The 15,695-nt window shown below is 38.4% G+C and overlaps 2 protein-coding genes across 4 annotated transcripts; one reads left to right on the top strand and one right to left on the bottom strand.

The window, feature by feature from the left end:
* Positions 1-254: 254 nt before the first annotated feature.
* On the bottom strand, positions 255-10,204 carry traf2a (Tnf receptor-associated factor 2a). 3 transcript variants are annotated; one of them, XM_057322263.1, is made up of 11 exons: positions 9,923-10,204; positions 9,525-9,775; positions 9,104-9,182; positions 8,307-8,405; positions 5,727-5,888; positions 5,430-5,504; positions 5,201-5,275; positions 4,614-5,114; positions 4,347-4,524; positions 3,430-3,578; positions 256-3,212 (listed from the first exon to the last, which is right to left on the bottom strand). In XM_057322263.1, the coding sequence occupies exons 2-11, from the start codon at positions 9,710-9,712 to the stop codon at positions 2,994-2,996; spliced, it is 1,725 nt and encodes a 574-aa protein (XP_057178246.1). In that variant the 5' UTR covers positions 9,713-9,775; positions 9,923-10,204; the 3' UTR covers positions 256-2,993. The 3 variants fall into 3 exon arrangements, with proteins under 3 accessions (XP_057178263.1, XP_057178246.1, XP_057178255.1); XM_057322272.1 differs by having other exon boundaries at positions 10,003-10,204; XM_057322280.1 differs by lacking the exon at positions 9,923-10,204 and having other exon boundaries at positions 255-3,212; positions 9,525-9,761.
* Positions 10,205-10,949: 745 nt separating this feature from the next.
* trafd1 (TRAF-type zinc finger domain containing 1) lies at positions 10,950-15,603 on the top strand. Its single transcript, XM_057328524.1, has 11 exons — positions 10,950-11,369; positions 11,541-11,578; positions 11,780-11,915; positions 12,025-12,078; positions 12,181-12,604; positions 12,748-13,112; positions 13,632-13,880; positions 14,216-14,339; positions 14,451-14,661; positions 14,885-14,945; positions 15,061-15,603. The coding sequence occupies exons 2-11, from the start codon at positions 11,544-11,546 to the stop codon at positions 15,097-15,099; spliced, it is 1,698 nt and encodes a 565-aa protein (XP_057184507.1). The 5' UTR covers positions 10,950-11,369; positions 11,541-11,543; the 3' UTR covers positions 15,100-15,603.
* The last annotated feature ends 92 nt before the right edge of the window (positions 15,604-15,695 follow it).

Below are 15,695 nucleotides of genomic sequence, written 5' to 3'. Positions count from 1 at the left end.
ACTGGTCTCTGTGAAAGCCATTGGTGTGTGACGCCATTGGAGTTAGGGAACCTTTTAAAATATATTTCAGCTGTCTCCTCACATATGTTCAATTTTCTTATTAATGTGGACAAAAAGAAAATCACATTTGTTGACAAGGAATATTTTTATGCTACACACGTTCCTAAACTTACCCAACAGCTGCACCATCGATGGTGCATCAGGGCCCCCCTGTGGTTGTTTGCAATAACACAACACATACAGCACACAACAGACTGGAGAAATAAGAGAACAGAAAATACTTTATTTTCAGATTCCACTAGGGTTAAACCAAAACACAGGATGAATCACAAAGGTTCCTTCCTTGGCACATCGACTACCACAATTCACAGAAGAAACCAACAGTGCCATCACAGTTACATCTCTAGCTCTGTAGAACAGAATCAGGAAGATCAGTGGCACTGGCACACCATGAGAAAGGCATACAAAGTTACATAGAAATATCTTTGATTATTAAAGCAAACTCTATGAAAAAAATCAGTCCTGTATTCCATTAATTATTTCTGTGAGCTGAAATCTCAACTGTATGCAAAAACTTATATTTAAAAAAAAACTTAAAATATCACGTTTATAGTGTAGTGTACGCTAATTCAAAGATAAAACTCAAGTCTGATAACTTATTACTTCTTACAAATAAATGGGGCGCTCCCCCAATTTCTATTCACCTCTTTAGCGTATGAATATGAGCCCAGGCCCCAGACAATGCAAACCGTAGATTTCACAGGAAGGACACTTGTATAATTGCACAAGCAAAAATGTGTGCACTACTACAATGAAAAAAGTGATGCCTACTCGACATGTCAAAACCAAAGGTGTGTTTTCAAAATGGATCAAAAAGAATCCTTTTAATATGACTTGCAATACGACATGCTTGCCACATGCATTGTCAGCTAAAGCTATGTATAGAGACCATTTGTTTAGAAGCAGTTATGCTACAGAGGCACATCACCGAAGAACTATTCACAAATACTCTAAAATCTCATTGGGGGCAAAAAGCAAGCTGGGAAATCTACAACGGTGAGACTTATTCATGTAGACAGGTTCTTGAGAGAAGAGTCTGCCAAACTGGAGGAGAACTTACCAAAGCCCAAAATGAGCCCAAACACATTTTGAAACCATCCCAACAGGAAATAGTACATTTATTGTTAATATAAATCTATAATATATTTATATATTTATGAGTCATATTTGTTATATCCACAGCTACACCAGTCATACAACCGTGTACACTGTATAGTTTATCTATTTATACTTAAATGATATACCACACTCACATTTATAACCGCCATATTCTGCATCTCAATCAACAGATAAAAAAGAAAAAGCAATACAAATAAAACGTAGGTCTACGAAGTAAACCAATAATTTACAATATGTTTTTATCTTCTCTATCAAAACGTCTCGTGCACAGAGAGGTTTCGATATCTGTGGGAACTGGTTTGAAAATAGGCTGGGTCGAGGTGCTTTGTTAGCATGAAGGCATCTTTAAAAAGCATCTCATACTCCATTTACGAAAAGAATCGGACCGAAAAGCTCACATGGAAGACGTACTGTATACTAAAAAAGCCCTTATGTAGAAGTTATGCATTCTACATGTCTAGCAACGCCTTCTCCGGTCACAAATAACAGAATCTTCTCATGTAATGATCTCATGGGAGTAAAGATGCATTGATCTGTCTATTAAAGACTGAGGCTACCTCAAAACGACAATCACATTCCTCATTTTCTAGAACATTAAACCTACGACCTTTCTGAGATAAGGATGACAGGAATCACTGACTACGTTTTTTAAACACCTACTTGGTTCTTACCGATCGGCACAATCCAAAGCAAGTCGCATAGTTTTAATGGCATCCGTTTGGCCAAAGCAGCACAATATCAACAGAACACCCAAAAGACAGGAAAACATTGAAATGCTATTGAACATCAGCCTTTCCACATCACGATAAAGCACACAAGATTATCTGTCCTACTTACACTACCTTAAGACTCACGGCTGCGTTCCTGTATAACCATATATGACCATAATATAATCGGCCGGTGAGGATTTAGAAAAGAAAACGGATGGTTTTAACGCAAGCGTGGTTGTTTTCTTCAACAGAGATTTACAATGAAACTGCCTTTGCTTATCAGGCCCAGGGTTTAAACCTGGTCTGTTGCTAACTTGAATGTATCTTCCACAGATCCAACATGCAAACTAATACATCAAATAACACCAAAAATGGAAACAAAGGTCACACCTTCACATGCACGACTCCTCACTCACGAGACCCAAATTCCACGCTTTGGACTTCAGGGAATTCAAGCAATGTCCACCACTAGAGAGAACCAATGAAAACAAGACTTTTGAGGCACACAATGCTAAAAGGGAATGTCAGAAGACCGTCGATGCGTACCGTATGCTTAGAGTAGCGATTGAGAATGTGAAGCAAGTTGCGGCCACGAAATGAACGAATCGACGTCATACATCAACGCGATTCCACGTCTGGCTACGCACGAAACATTGACTTACGAGTAGCTCGAACACTAAGAAAGGAAATAGTACACAAATAGTGACTGCAACACAAGCCAAGTGCTTGGAAATGAAATGGCGTCTATCTTGTGAGGAAAGTCTTGTCAATCTCTATAAAAGGCAAGGTGCCGTATTTACGGCACAGGCAAGTAGTTACGTTACAATCACAGCTGACAGCTATCATCTCGCTCTAAAAGAGTGAGCATTCCCAAAGGGAAACTATATTACAGTAGAACTGCACACGAATCTGGGAACAATTTTGGTACATAATGCAGAGCGGTGTCAATCCCAGCGAAGTGCCGCACTGGTTCCCGGAGTCTCTTCGGGGCTCGCAACAAGCACGTCAAAGAGCTCAGATCGAAGGACCAGGCCTCGGGAAAGAGTATTGCACGGGAACCTCTACAGGCTGGAGAAATGAGAATGGCAGAGTAGCAGCGACATCTTACAGGCCTGTGAGGTCAACAATGGCCTTGATGAAGATGGTGTCATCTCGGATGTAGGAGTTCTTGGAGTCAAGTTTAGAGAGAGGGCAGAAGAGGGGGCATCCGCTGGCAATGTTCATGTCACTGACAGGTCTCTGGAAGGAGGAAGAGGAGATGTCTGGCCGGAAAGCATCTATGATGTGCTCTCGATTGTTCTGATCCAGCAACATCAGGGTGACCTACAGACAAAAGTGTCCGATTTGATGAGTTTTTTTGAATGACCAAATATGATTTGGTTTAGATGAATGGAGCCCAGAAGTCAAACAAAAAAGCAAATGAAGGAACCCAACTAAAAGCAAAAACACAAACTTTAGAATGATGAGGTCTGACGGGATCTTAAGAATGGAAAATGTCCAGACACACAATGTACACATGGACAATCACAAACAGACTGACCTTCTGATTGAAAGGCCACTTGAGCAAGGCATCACTGTGTCCCCTCATCACCACGAAGAACAGAGACAAGTGAGTACCACGTCCCGTCCCATCCCCATTCAGATAGATGCGCAAACACATCTTATAGCCATATTTGCTTGTGTAAAATGCTGTAATGCACAACAAGTTGCATCAAAGAGTCATTCCGTCATGATGGTTTTATCAAGTCCATGCTCATTGAGTCCAGTCGGTGGACTGATGCATAATGCAGTCAAAACCTCTAAGAGTCAGGGAAAACATATTTTGCATAAATTTGCATAAGAAACCATGTAATTTTTTAGAAGGTCAGGTTCACGATCGAGAGATAAAACTCAGATTTGCCCAAAAAATATGTTTGAAAGAATTTGAAAGAACTCGCAACTGTTTAAGTACTTTTACCGCTCAGGTTTATTATTGTTGTATAATGCATTTTAGATAAACGCACCCCTAAAGAACATGAATACAAGAAAGGTTCTGTAGGTTCTTAGCCAAAATGACCTACAACATGGACCAGACTTTTTTTGTGATCTATTGAAATGGCTATAGACCACTTTGCCAGATGGTCAGATTTGTTAGACCACTGGTCCAGAAGCACTTCCGGTTTCATGTTTATTTATTTTATTTTTAAATCTTACATGTTTATAATTAAAACTTAAAGATATTCATTAAACATTTTGATTCGGTTATAAATGTTCTATTGGTTGTATTTTGTTCAAACCTTTGTGTAGTGTTAAAAACTGAAACAGGAAATTCTAGACCAGCGTTGGATCAGCTTTGCTTACGTTTTCCCAAGTGGTCTATGCAATACTTTCATTTCAAATGCAAAATTACTCAACCCCTGACTTAGATTTAAATAACACACATTATGTATCAAAATTGTTTATATGAAATAAAATTACCAGGCGAGAACATAGCTGGTGCACGTCCGGCTACAGCATCCTGTCTCTTTTTTGAGAAATCAGAGATCTTCCACACAAAGACGCCATCGTAGGTGGCTGCAGACATCTCCCTCATCTTTGCCTCCATCTCCACGATGGAGAGATCCCTTAGTCCCACCGTCCTCTCCAACTGCCGTACCTGCACAAGTATTCATATAATATTTAGCACTATTTTTCCAATCTAAAAAATATTTGTGAGCCTTGTATCACATTAAATAAACAACTTACCTTGTTGTTAAGTATCTCAATCTTGTCTTGGTCAAGCCGGTGCTGGCGGTTATAGGCCTCCATGGTGGTTGCAGAGCGCTCCATCTCGCGGTTGAGCACGCAGACAATGTTCTCAAAGGTGCTTACCTTCAGCTCCAGCTCTTGACAGCGTCGGCTGAGCTCTGCTACTTTGGTCTTCTCGTTGTGTAGCTGAAGCTCCAAGGCTGCCCCAATGGCGGTAGGCAAAGGGGTGAAAGACGTACCAAGCGTTGGAGCCAGCGGAGGTGGTAGTGGAGCGCAAGCCCCCTGCACGGAAGCCCCTGCTCCGCTCAGCTGGCCCATCTTCAGCTCCAGCTCCCGCAGAGACTGATGCAGCTCGTGGATCTTGTGGCTGGCCAACTCCAGACTCTGAGGCTGCAGACTCTCCAAGTTCACCTTGATGCCCATGATGAAGTGCAGTAAAAGGTTTAGGTGCTCGTAGGAACAGGCTTGCTCGTGGTCGTGGATCTTTTCCTTTTCCACCTATGAGAAATCAGAGATGCTCAAATTAGTATGAGGCATAAATGGATTAGGGGTACAGCCATAAATATTTATGTAGTTTTACGTACTGTCATATCACAGCCTACAACATGAAATCTGCAAGGAGTTCTGAATTTGGTGCACAGTTTAATGTGGTCCACATACTGTAGATGAAGAAAGAAAACACAGCTAAGCAACCAAAAAAACATTGCACATCTTCACAACAAACACTAGATAATATATTAGACACAGTAAGTACAGCAATATGCATTACATACATAAAACAGTAAATAAACAGCTGTGATCAAATTTACTCACTTTCTCTCTGGGAATTTTTTTCTTGGCACAGCCTTCACAAATCATCGGGTATTTAGGACATATCTCATCGTGGGCCTGAAAACCAATATTTATAACCTTTACATGTCATGAAACTATCCAAAACCAGCACTGTCTTAAATAAAACATCAGCAAAATAAAGGAATTAAGTTAAATACAGAACAAAGAAATTCTAAAATTGCTTTTTGAGCAAAGAAATTCTGTAAAAGCTTATGCATTTATAAAACATGCATGCAAAAATTATAAATGATTCAATATTTAACAAAAAACAAGTCTTACCTTAATGTTTTTGAAATGAAAAGGCTCCTTGCAGTATTTACAATTAAGAGTCCTTTCCGGGCATTCTCTTTCATTGTGCCGCTCAAGTTCGTTGGCTCTCAAAAGCTCTTTGCATAATGGACAGGGTAGGATCCTAAATTCACACTTCCCCTCATGATTTGCCTTTGAAAGATGACAACCAGTTCAGATTTTGTTTGATTACTTGGTACATCATACATAATCTTATAAATCTATGGGGCGGTTTCCCAGACAGGGTTTAAGCCTAGTCTCAGACTAACTTAAATGTGAGAGATGCCTTGATCGAAAACAACTTGCACTGACATATCTTAAAATATATCACTGTGATTGTTTTGTCTCAAGATACACACAGTAATATTTTTTTGTAAAGTATGTTTTTTAAAACAACTTAATTATCCTAATTTAACTAAGGCCTAGTCCTGGCTTAAGCTAATCCTTGTCTGGGAAACCGCCCCTATAAATTTATTAATTTAAATTTAAGACTAGTCATGAGATACGTAAGAACCAGACTCAACATTCCATCATATTTGATTTTAGTGCACTGGGCTTGTGTTAACAGTACATACAGTACACAACATAATATCATAAGCTCAATACACTGTAATAATCATTTTCTCTCACAAACTTAGTTTTACTTTAGAAAAGTGGTTCTCAACAGGGGGGCCGTTTCCCCAGCTGACTTCCAAAGGGGCCCCAAGATGACTAATAATTTAAAATTAGACTAAATGAGCAATAAAATACATAAAAATAAAAACCAAGATATTTCTTATTATTTGAAAACAAAATTAAATAAATGTTCTTCCGGTTAATGTCAAGTTCTGAAATATTTTATTGGGTAGAAATTGTGAGTTTTTGTAAGTGTGATGGGGCCTTTGCAGGGCTGTACGTTAACTCCTTTTGCATGTAGCAAAAGTGCTACAGAGGTTTAAAGTTTTGTAGCACAGGCCAAACAGTTGTAGCATTAGTATAAAACATCTGTAATAAAAGTATACAAATAAAAAAATTAATTAATTAATATTTAGTTTATCACATAAATAGGCAGGTAACTGACGAAGAACATTAATGTTACAGTTGGGTAAATTAGGGCCATATAATTTAGTTTTTCCCAAGTTCCTTTTTTCCTGTTCTGTGTTTTCCATTCTTTTACTATACAATAATTATATATTTGTCAACATACTGTCCTATGCTATTATTTACTATGGTAAACTGCAGTGAAATTCCTCCTTTTAGAGATAGAGATTTAGAGGGGGTGTTTTTTAACCTTATTATAGCAAATATTAGTTAAATATAAGTATACTCTAGTGTTTATACTAGAATACTACAATTTACTATAGTACAATTCAGTGTTTTTAACATGGATGTTTCAGTTAACCAGACTTTGACGGGTCGTCGCAAAGATTGTGTGGTTGACGTTAGCTTTTCTCTTTTCTCTAACAATTAATTAAATAAACTCTCAGATCAGCTCTGGAGATGGAGTTCATGTCCTCATACAGTGAGACGCAGACAAATGCACAAGTGTAGTAATACGTTAAACTGTGCAGCTCATTCACATTCACACAAAACAAGAAGATGACATATTTAAAAAGCCTCCACTATTCCTTTCGTTTCTACATCGCGCAAATCACAGGGCTCTAAATATAGACTCAGCAGGAAAACAAGTTGTAAATGCAAAAACCACTAAAATAGCGGTGCACCATTGATTTACATCACATACAAACAAGCACCACGACAAGCACACCTCATACAAACAAACGGTTCTGTCTAAATCACATGCAAAACTGTATCGCACACGTGCTACACGGGTAAATGTATTCTTCGCAAAGACCGATTTTTTTCGTAGCATGTGCGACATATATGCTTTGAATATTGTTAAATAAAGTGGGCGGGGGGGGGCCTTGGAGTCAAAAAGGCTGTGAACCCCTGTCTTAGAAGATATTTATTTATCCTGTGGAGTCGTATTAATTATTTTGATAGATGCACTTTTGGAGCTTTAAAGGGATAGTTCACCCAAAAATGAAAATTCTGTCGTCATTTACTCATACCTGTATAAATGACTTTGTTCTGATGAACACAGAGAAAGATAGTTTCAGAATTTTCAGTTCCAGGACATCATTGACTACCATAGTAGGAAAAATGTATTGGTAGTCAAAGGTATTTTCCTGAAATCTTCAAAACATCTCATTTTTTGTTCAACAGAACAAAAAAAAGAATAATATTTTTTCCTACTATGGTAGTGGATGATGTCGCAGAACTGAAAATAGCTAACATTCTTCCAAATATCTTTCTCTGTGTTAATCGGAACAAATAAATTAATACAGGTTAGGTTTCAAATAACCTGAGGGTGAGTAAATGATGAGAGAATTTTCATTTTGGGGTGAACTATCCCTTTAACAGCATTACAAAGCTAGGAAGAGTAAGAGTATTGTGCGGTTTAAGATAACTATGGTTGTGTTCATCTGAATAAACAAAGTTATATACATCTAGGATGGCATGAGGTTGAGTAAATAATCGAGTTTTTTTATTCTTGGGTGAACTATTCTGAAGAGGGAGAGCACACACTACCTCATATTCTTTGATGGTGCCCGTCCAACTGCATTCCTCATTGATGCAAACAGCTTCAAGAGCTTCAACTTCTCGTTTAGCAGCATTATCAGGAAAAGCCTACAAAAAGGTTCAGACAATTAAAATTAAAAATATTTTATGCATCCCTGATACACATACTGAGTGTACAGCTTGAGCAGGTGTTTTGTTAAGATTGTCTGCCAAATGTATTTTATGAAATCATACTTACTCCAAAATCTATAATACAATCTTACACATATTACGGTGCAATCTTTGCACAATCGTGCACAATTGACGATGTGTCGCATATAATCATTTATCCCCCAAACACAGAGGATGCCTACCCAACGAACCAAGACCTCCTTTCCTCTATTCATATTCTTGACTGCTTCCCCCCTGTCATGCATAAGGCATGGGAAATGTCCTATTGGGCAATTCAACTGTGCTGAAATAGATTATAACACCTAGTCCTATTAAGCGAATCTGAAATTACACATACACATTTCCCCTTTCAAAAAATTATACACAGCTTTCGGACAGTTTCTAAGAAGACCCCAGGAGTCTTTTAATATATCAAGATTCTCAGTAACTGTGGTGTTTTGGCAGACAGTATACAGCAGTCCTACTAAAAAGATGTTTGTCCTTTAATGTCTTACTACCATTTTTATGACCATAGTTTTACTATAAATATCATACTTCAATTATGGTTACTATGATTTTAATACGCCATAGATAAATGTGAATAGTAAAAATCGTGGTTGATTTCCGTGAGGGTATTAGAAAACCACAAAACTTACGCAGCCTTGCTTCAAAATAGATGTTGGCTCTTCAAAAATATCCTCTTTTATACAGGCACTGCATTTCTGTGGTCCAGAGCTATGGCACAAAATAAAAAGCTCTCACACATGCATAAGAAATAACGCTGACAAATACAAACGCACAGCAGCACACACAAAGAAGCGCCTGTTGACAATAGCAGCAGTTCCAAAGTGATGTAAACCTGTCTGGCTACATTGTGTTTTACAGCTAGCCCAGCAGAGCAAGAAGCCGAACACAACCTGACAGGCCCCTTTTATTTACGTTGCCTGGTGTGAACCAACGTTTACGGCTTGTTTACCCATAAAATACACAATAAAAACGGCACGGAAGGCCTGACAGGTCGCATTCATCTTTTGTAGTGTCGTGTCAGGTGGGCCATCCGGATTGAATGACGCTTACCTCACTGCTTTATTAAAACAATACGAACAGAAACGGTGTCCGCACTGCGCCTGAAACGGTCTCCTAAGGATTTTCTGACAGATATTGCACAGATGCTTGTCCTCCAGCTTGTTGGCGAGTATTTTCTTGGGGAAGCCAGGTTTGTTGCCTTCTAATGAAGATGGTGGTGAGGGCTCCTGTGCAGCCATTATGCCCGAGCGCGCATGTGACCAGACTCCGGAGAAGAGACGGGGATCTTTCTACACATTTCACTGAAATGGGTTATAAACAAATGATTTTTTTTCATGAAATCAAGAGATTTGACTTTAACTACAGTTAACAGGCGTTGTGTAATATTGACCAAGGAATGACAGCAAAAAACACAACACGACCCTCATCGCAATAATGTTTAACTGTACCTTAGTACGATGACTGTTTTGTGTCCAAATAAATCCATAACAATAAATATTGTCACATTTTAAAACGACATATGTCCTACCATATTACGGTCCAGTGAACATTATAAAACCTCCCGCAGTGATATGAAACATTATATCAAATACATTCAGCGTTCATGCTGTGTGTGGTCATAATTAAAATGATCATAATTTATTGTTATTTATGTTGCTCAGAAATGTGAATAACGGTAGGCGTAATGCTTCCCAGTTGAGCGTGGATGATAGGTGTCCTCTAGGGGGCGCGACCACAACGTATGTGAAGCTAGAAACGAAATGTACTGTAAAAATGACTAAATAAAAGTCCTATAAATAAATAAAATATGTAAATATTAATTTTAAATAATTATAATATATTTATAATAATATATACATATTAATATTGATATGGTAAAGTAATTACGTTTTGTTGTAATTCATTATTTAGTCTTTATTATGCATACATTTTTATATGTATTATTCAATATTTTTCTCTATTTAAATCTTTATACAATATAATATTTACCTAATAATAAATATAATATTAATATAATATAATTTTTGTCTAATAATATTTACTTTATTTATTCTTTTCCACAACATTAAAGAAAATAAATGCCTCTTACTAACACGAAGATTTCCATATGAAGAGTTTGGTTCCAAAATGAGATAACTCCATTTTTTTACATTTCCAAAAATCATGTCTTTTATTATGTTATCATGATTTTTTTGTGTTTCGTTGTGTTAGTTAGCTGTATTTGATTAGTTATTATAGCTTAAATCAAAACAAACCAACTGCAGTTTGATTGATAGTAATTGGAATGCACAACAAAAAAAACATGATTTTTGAACATTTTTAAAAACGGAGTTATCTCTTTGGAACCAAACTCTTCATATATTCTGGATTTCTTTGCTCTTTACCATTGCGTTTTGGTATCCTAATAAAACTGTGCTTCCCCTCGTCTTTTATTTTGAAAAGTCTTCATTTGCATTCGTCAGTGTTGTTGCCTTCTTCACGAATACCTCCGCTTGTTGATGTCAGTGTCACGAAACGAAAGCTGATAATTGCGGTAGTTGACGCATGATTAACTAATGACACTAATTCTGTCCAGTAGCAGGTTATTATTTGTTTTGTATCGATTTACAGTCGTTGACTCGGGAACCAGTACTGTAGTAAGTTTAATCACAACACTTTGAGATATCTCTATTTGAGATATTTAGCTGCGCAGCCACCGGCATGTAGATATTTAAACCCTTGTGCCTATTCTGATGTTGTGGTGTCAGAATACTGTTGGCTGTCTTGCCATTTTTTAATCATACCTTTATACTTGATCGTGAACCGAAAATAAGGACTAAACTGCTAAGTGGATACTTTACATCCCTACCGAAACTGCTGCTTCAAGAAGTCGTGTGAAGGCTTCATATAAATAAGGTCAGTATCTTTTGTAGCACAACCACAGGAAACATAACAAAAAAACGCCCATGATCGGCTTAATTTAGCTCACCGAATAGACAAAATACAGCTTAGTTTGGTTTATTTACCAAATAATATTAAAAAAAACATAGCAAATAATTGTTGTCTGTTTTCTCTTTCCTCACACAGGCTATGGCCGAAGAAAACACCCAGTTCTGCAGTAATTGGTAAGTTGGAAACATTCTTCAGAAATGTTTCATAGTTTCGTTTAAAGAGAAACTATCAAACATTCAACCTTTCAACTGCGGTGCACTTATGACAGTAGGCCTACACTTATTAGATAACATAGATTTCTCCCAGGCAGAACATTGTCTTGTCTAGATGCACAGTTTGGACGGTGTAAGAATAAAAATCCTATTCCTCTCCAGCAAACATGACATTCCAGAAGCCAACTTTACAACACACGAGATTCACTGTCGTAGGAACATTGCTCTGTGTGATGTGTGCCAGGAGCCTTTTCCTCGGGCTGAACTTGTTCAGCACAAAGAGCGGGATCATGCAGAGGTACAGTTCGGGGTGACTGTGTAGTTATATCCATACGGACCACATTTCATTGTTTTATTCTCCATTTATTTTTAAATATACTATTTCTTCAATATAAAACATTTTACAGGAGCAATGCAAATGTGGATTGAAGATAGAGAAGAGACACATGGAGACCCATCAGGTACAGTTGTGCAACATGAAAAGTTTTTATGCATTTGATTAATCTTCTACATTAGATTAAATTGCTATCTAACACATCCAACGCTTACTTTGACCTTCTCAGAGGTCTGATTGCAGTCACCGAATGGTCCCTTGTCAATTCTGCGATCTGGAGCTGGCATTTTGCCAGTCTAAAGAGCACGAGGACTACTGTGGGACCCGCACCGAGCCCTGCCCGATCTGCAAGTGCAATGTTATGTTGAGGGAGCGAGGCATTCATCCAGCCCTGTGCGGTAGCTTGACCCCTCCTCAGGAGAGGAACAGCGTTAGGGCAGGGTCCCAGTCTCCTGGAGCATGGTTTGAGACTCACTCCATCCATAACCTGTTGAGGGCCCAGGAGAGGAGCCACAATAATAACAACACCGGGGCAGCAGACCGCAGGGGTCCACCAAGACCCTTGGAGGACAGACTGCACAATAGCACCAGAGGAACAGTGTGGGCAGTAACCCGGAGGAATGCAGAAACGAGGAGCAATGACTTTGCTTCCTGTATGTATTAATCAGGCTATTATCATTTTTAAATCGTGTTTTGACTTAATGTTTTGTGGAATGCAATGGGAGGTTTTTAACAGGATGCTGGAACATGTTTTGTGCTAGAAAAAAATAACCTTCCACTCTGCTCATTTCCTCAGTGCTGGATCAGGAAGCAGAGATGGGGAACAACAACAACAGCCTGCTGTGGTCTCTCGGCCAGCTGCCAGACTATGACTCTTCCAGTCTGGACTACATGCTGGCCCTCAGCCTGCAAAGTGAAGGTGACTTGGAGGACCCTGGGGGTCAGGAGGGTGTGTGGACTGATGTGTGGGACCATCGTCTTGGAAGGACACCAGCCCACAGCAATCTCGCTTCCCAGCTCTCTTCCAGCACTTACAACAACAGCACTGCAGCTCCACCTAAAACCAATACAACCCCAGGCCATAGCACTTCCTCAAACATCATGCTGCCTTGCGAGTTCTGTGAAGAGCTCTTTCCAGAGGAAGACCTTATCTTACATCAGGTGGGTGCTGAGGCATCGGTTATCGCAATACAATACAAACAATGCAATCTCTTGACTTCGTATTTATGTCAGGCCTATATTGGGTAGATACAGGCAGCAAGTGTCAAGTTGCATCAGCTACAGGGGTACTTGAAGCATTGCATTTTATTTTTTTGTTGTTGTTTATATTACTTATGTAGAACATAAGACTTGACAAGCAACAGGAAGCTATTGTAATTTCAACAGTGATGTTGAATGTCCCACTTCATTCTTTCCTGTTGGTTCTCCATTGTGTTGTATAGGGTTTCCATGGGAACCTCCTCAAATTTCAGCCCTGTAGCTTCTCCCACAGGCTCAACCCTGATCAAATTAGTTTCCCTGTTTCTAAAACCACAGAGAAATTCTGTGTTATATGGGTTGGGAATATATGATTTGTTGCTATATATACACTGTATATGGGTTAAGTCATGTTTTGGATTTTTGCCTTTAGTTACCACCATAAATAAAGTAGTATTACATTTTTTTCTATTTTTCTTATAGACCGGGTGTAGCCCTGCCTCTGCTATTGCTTCCTTCAGTAAACAGGTTCCCTCTCTTCACTATGAAGACATCATCACTCAAGTCGCTGGTCATGTCATTCCTCCCCACACGCCCAGTCCGCCCACCCTGCCACTTTCTGTTTCGCCACTCTTATACAGTTCTTCCCCCAGCCCTGTTGAGGGCGACGTGCTCATTCCTTGTGAGTTTTGTGGTATTGCCTTGGAAGAGAATGTGCTGTTTCACCATCAGGTATGACAGCCTGTGTGATGTAGTTTATAACAAACCTATTTTGATCAGTGTCTATATACAAAAAAAAAATATGCGTAGTTAAACGTCATGGTTTGACAGCAAAAATGTAGAAAAAAAACTGTTAATAATATATTATTTTATCATTTTAATATATTTATTTATAATAAGAAATAGCATAAGAGAGATGTATGTTCATTTTTTCTCTAAATTTCTGCTGTCATACCACAGGACACATGTGCGTGAATGACTTAAGTTGTGCACAGTTCCCTCTGTTATAGTTCACACATTACTTATATTTGGTATGTTCAACTCTTTAATCGTGTTTTACCTTATAGGATAAATGTGACCTCCGGCCTCACACAGCTTATTCAGTAGATGGAGCGTCTCCACGGAAACCACACCACAAAGAGGCCCCTGAGAGAAGATCTCCTGAGAGGCAAAGGAGGGTGAGACATCAAGGTAAGTCTCCAAAAACACAATTTCAGTTGCATCATCAATCATCTTTGTGATGCACTTTATTATTTATTTTATTTTTCAATTGTATTTTACTTCCTGTGCATCTTTTGGTAGCCGACCCAGGTGAAGAGCTTTCTCAACAGACAGCTCAGGGGTGGCAGAGAGGCACCTCAGCTTTTGACCAATGGAAGCCCTCAGCCTATGATTACACTAAGAACACTAATGCTGAGCAGCAGGTGAAAAGCAGGATCCAAAGGTGCAAAGTTGCTGAGGCTAATACCTTTCTCAACGATAGCCCCAGGTCCCATACTGCAGGCACTTCTGGGTATGCTTAAAGCTGTATGGTTTATAAACAAGTTAGGACCGAGTTAGTTATCTGACAATGTTCTTGTTTATTTAATAATACGTTTTGTTTTGACTGATTCTAGCTCAATGTGTCCTTGTATTCTGTCACAAGCATTTTTTTCTAATATTAATGTATAGGCTAAATTGCAATTTAAAAGAGTAATTCAAACAAAATGTATGTTGTGTGTTTTTCCACATAACAGACCTACACACAGAGGAAGACCGGAAGGTCGAAGGAGTGAGAAAAACACAGAGACACCAAAGGTATGTATAGAAGTTGTTATAGGATCCTAAATGAAAAGTCGAATGCGTCGAAAACATCCTCCATGGTACATAATACATGTATTACATCTGTTTGATCTCTTTTTGTTAACTGCAGGTGCCTAAAAAACATAATGTTGAAAAAGAGGAGGAATAGAGAAGATCAACCAAATATCTGAGCCTTGGTCACTCAAATCTCTTTACTATTGTTTATAGTGTATATGTCTTTGGCTTGAAAATATATTTGTGTAATTGCACTAGTCTTTCTTTTCCTTTTTCTAGTGTTTGTATGTAATTTCAAATGTTTATGATTTAGGCCTTTCAATATTCATTAGTTTAAAGACATACTTGGAGAAACTGTTTGATATTTTATTGAAAAACATGCTTATATAAAAATAACAAATGTGATTTTTTTTACAGTGCACTGTTACAAAAAAAATCTCTTACAGTGATCAGATTTAAACATTTTTGATGTATGGTAAAGCTTTGCTGTAGCATATACTGTACAATAGTTTCTTCAATTGGCTATGTTGGTATTTTGAAATTAGATATAATGATACATCCACTACATTCCCTTGGGTCACTTGTCTTTTCAATAAAGATGGGATAACTATCCCAATGATTTGCCTTCTCTTAACCCAGCCTACACTGGAATCAATGAGCATTTCAACATGGCTTTAGTTCAATATGCAATCCTCTTTATCACTTGTTTGTTGACATGCACCCTGTACTCTACGTCTGGAAAACAAGCCA

Source organism: Triplophysa rosa, linkage group LG2 (genome assembly GCF_024868665.1).
Source record: "Triplophysa rosa linkage group LG2, Trosa_1v2, whole genome shotgun sequence".
In the NCBI taxonomy this organism is placed as follows: domain Eukaryota; kingdom Metazoa; phylum Chordata; class Actinopteri; order Cypriniformes; family Nemacheilidae; genus Triplophysa; species Triplophysa rosa.
Note: the sequence above shows the minus strand (reverse complement) of the source record. Positions and strands in the feature narration are given on the sequence as shown.

Excerpts from the sequence above, each read along its gene's own strand:
- traf2a (XM_057322263.1), bottom strand. The coding sequence starts at position 9,712 with ATGGCTGCACAGGAGCCCTCACCACCATCTTCATTAGAAGGCAACAAA. Across the intron at positions 8,406-9,103 it reads CTATTTTGAAGCAAGGCTGC|GCTTTTCCTGATAATGCTGC; the intron begins GTAAGTTTTGTG and ends ACCTTTTTGTAG. Across the intron at positions 3,213-3,429 it reads AGTGGCCTTTCAATCAGAAG|GTCACCCTGATGTTGCTGGA; the intron begins GTCAGTCTGTTT and ends TTTTGTCTGTAG.
- trafd1 (XM_057328524.1), top strand. The coding sequence starts at position 11,544 with ATGGCCGAAGAAAACACCCAGTTCTGCAGTAATTG. Across the intron at positions 13,881-14,215 it reads ATGTGCTGTTTCACCATCAG|GATAAATGTGACCTCCGGCC; the intron begins GTATGACAGCCT and ends TTTACCTTATAG. Across the intron at positions 14,662-14,884 it reads CATACTGCAGGCACTTCTGG|ACCTACACACAGAGGAAGAC; the intron begins GTATGCTTAAAG and ends TCCACATAACAG.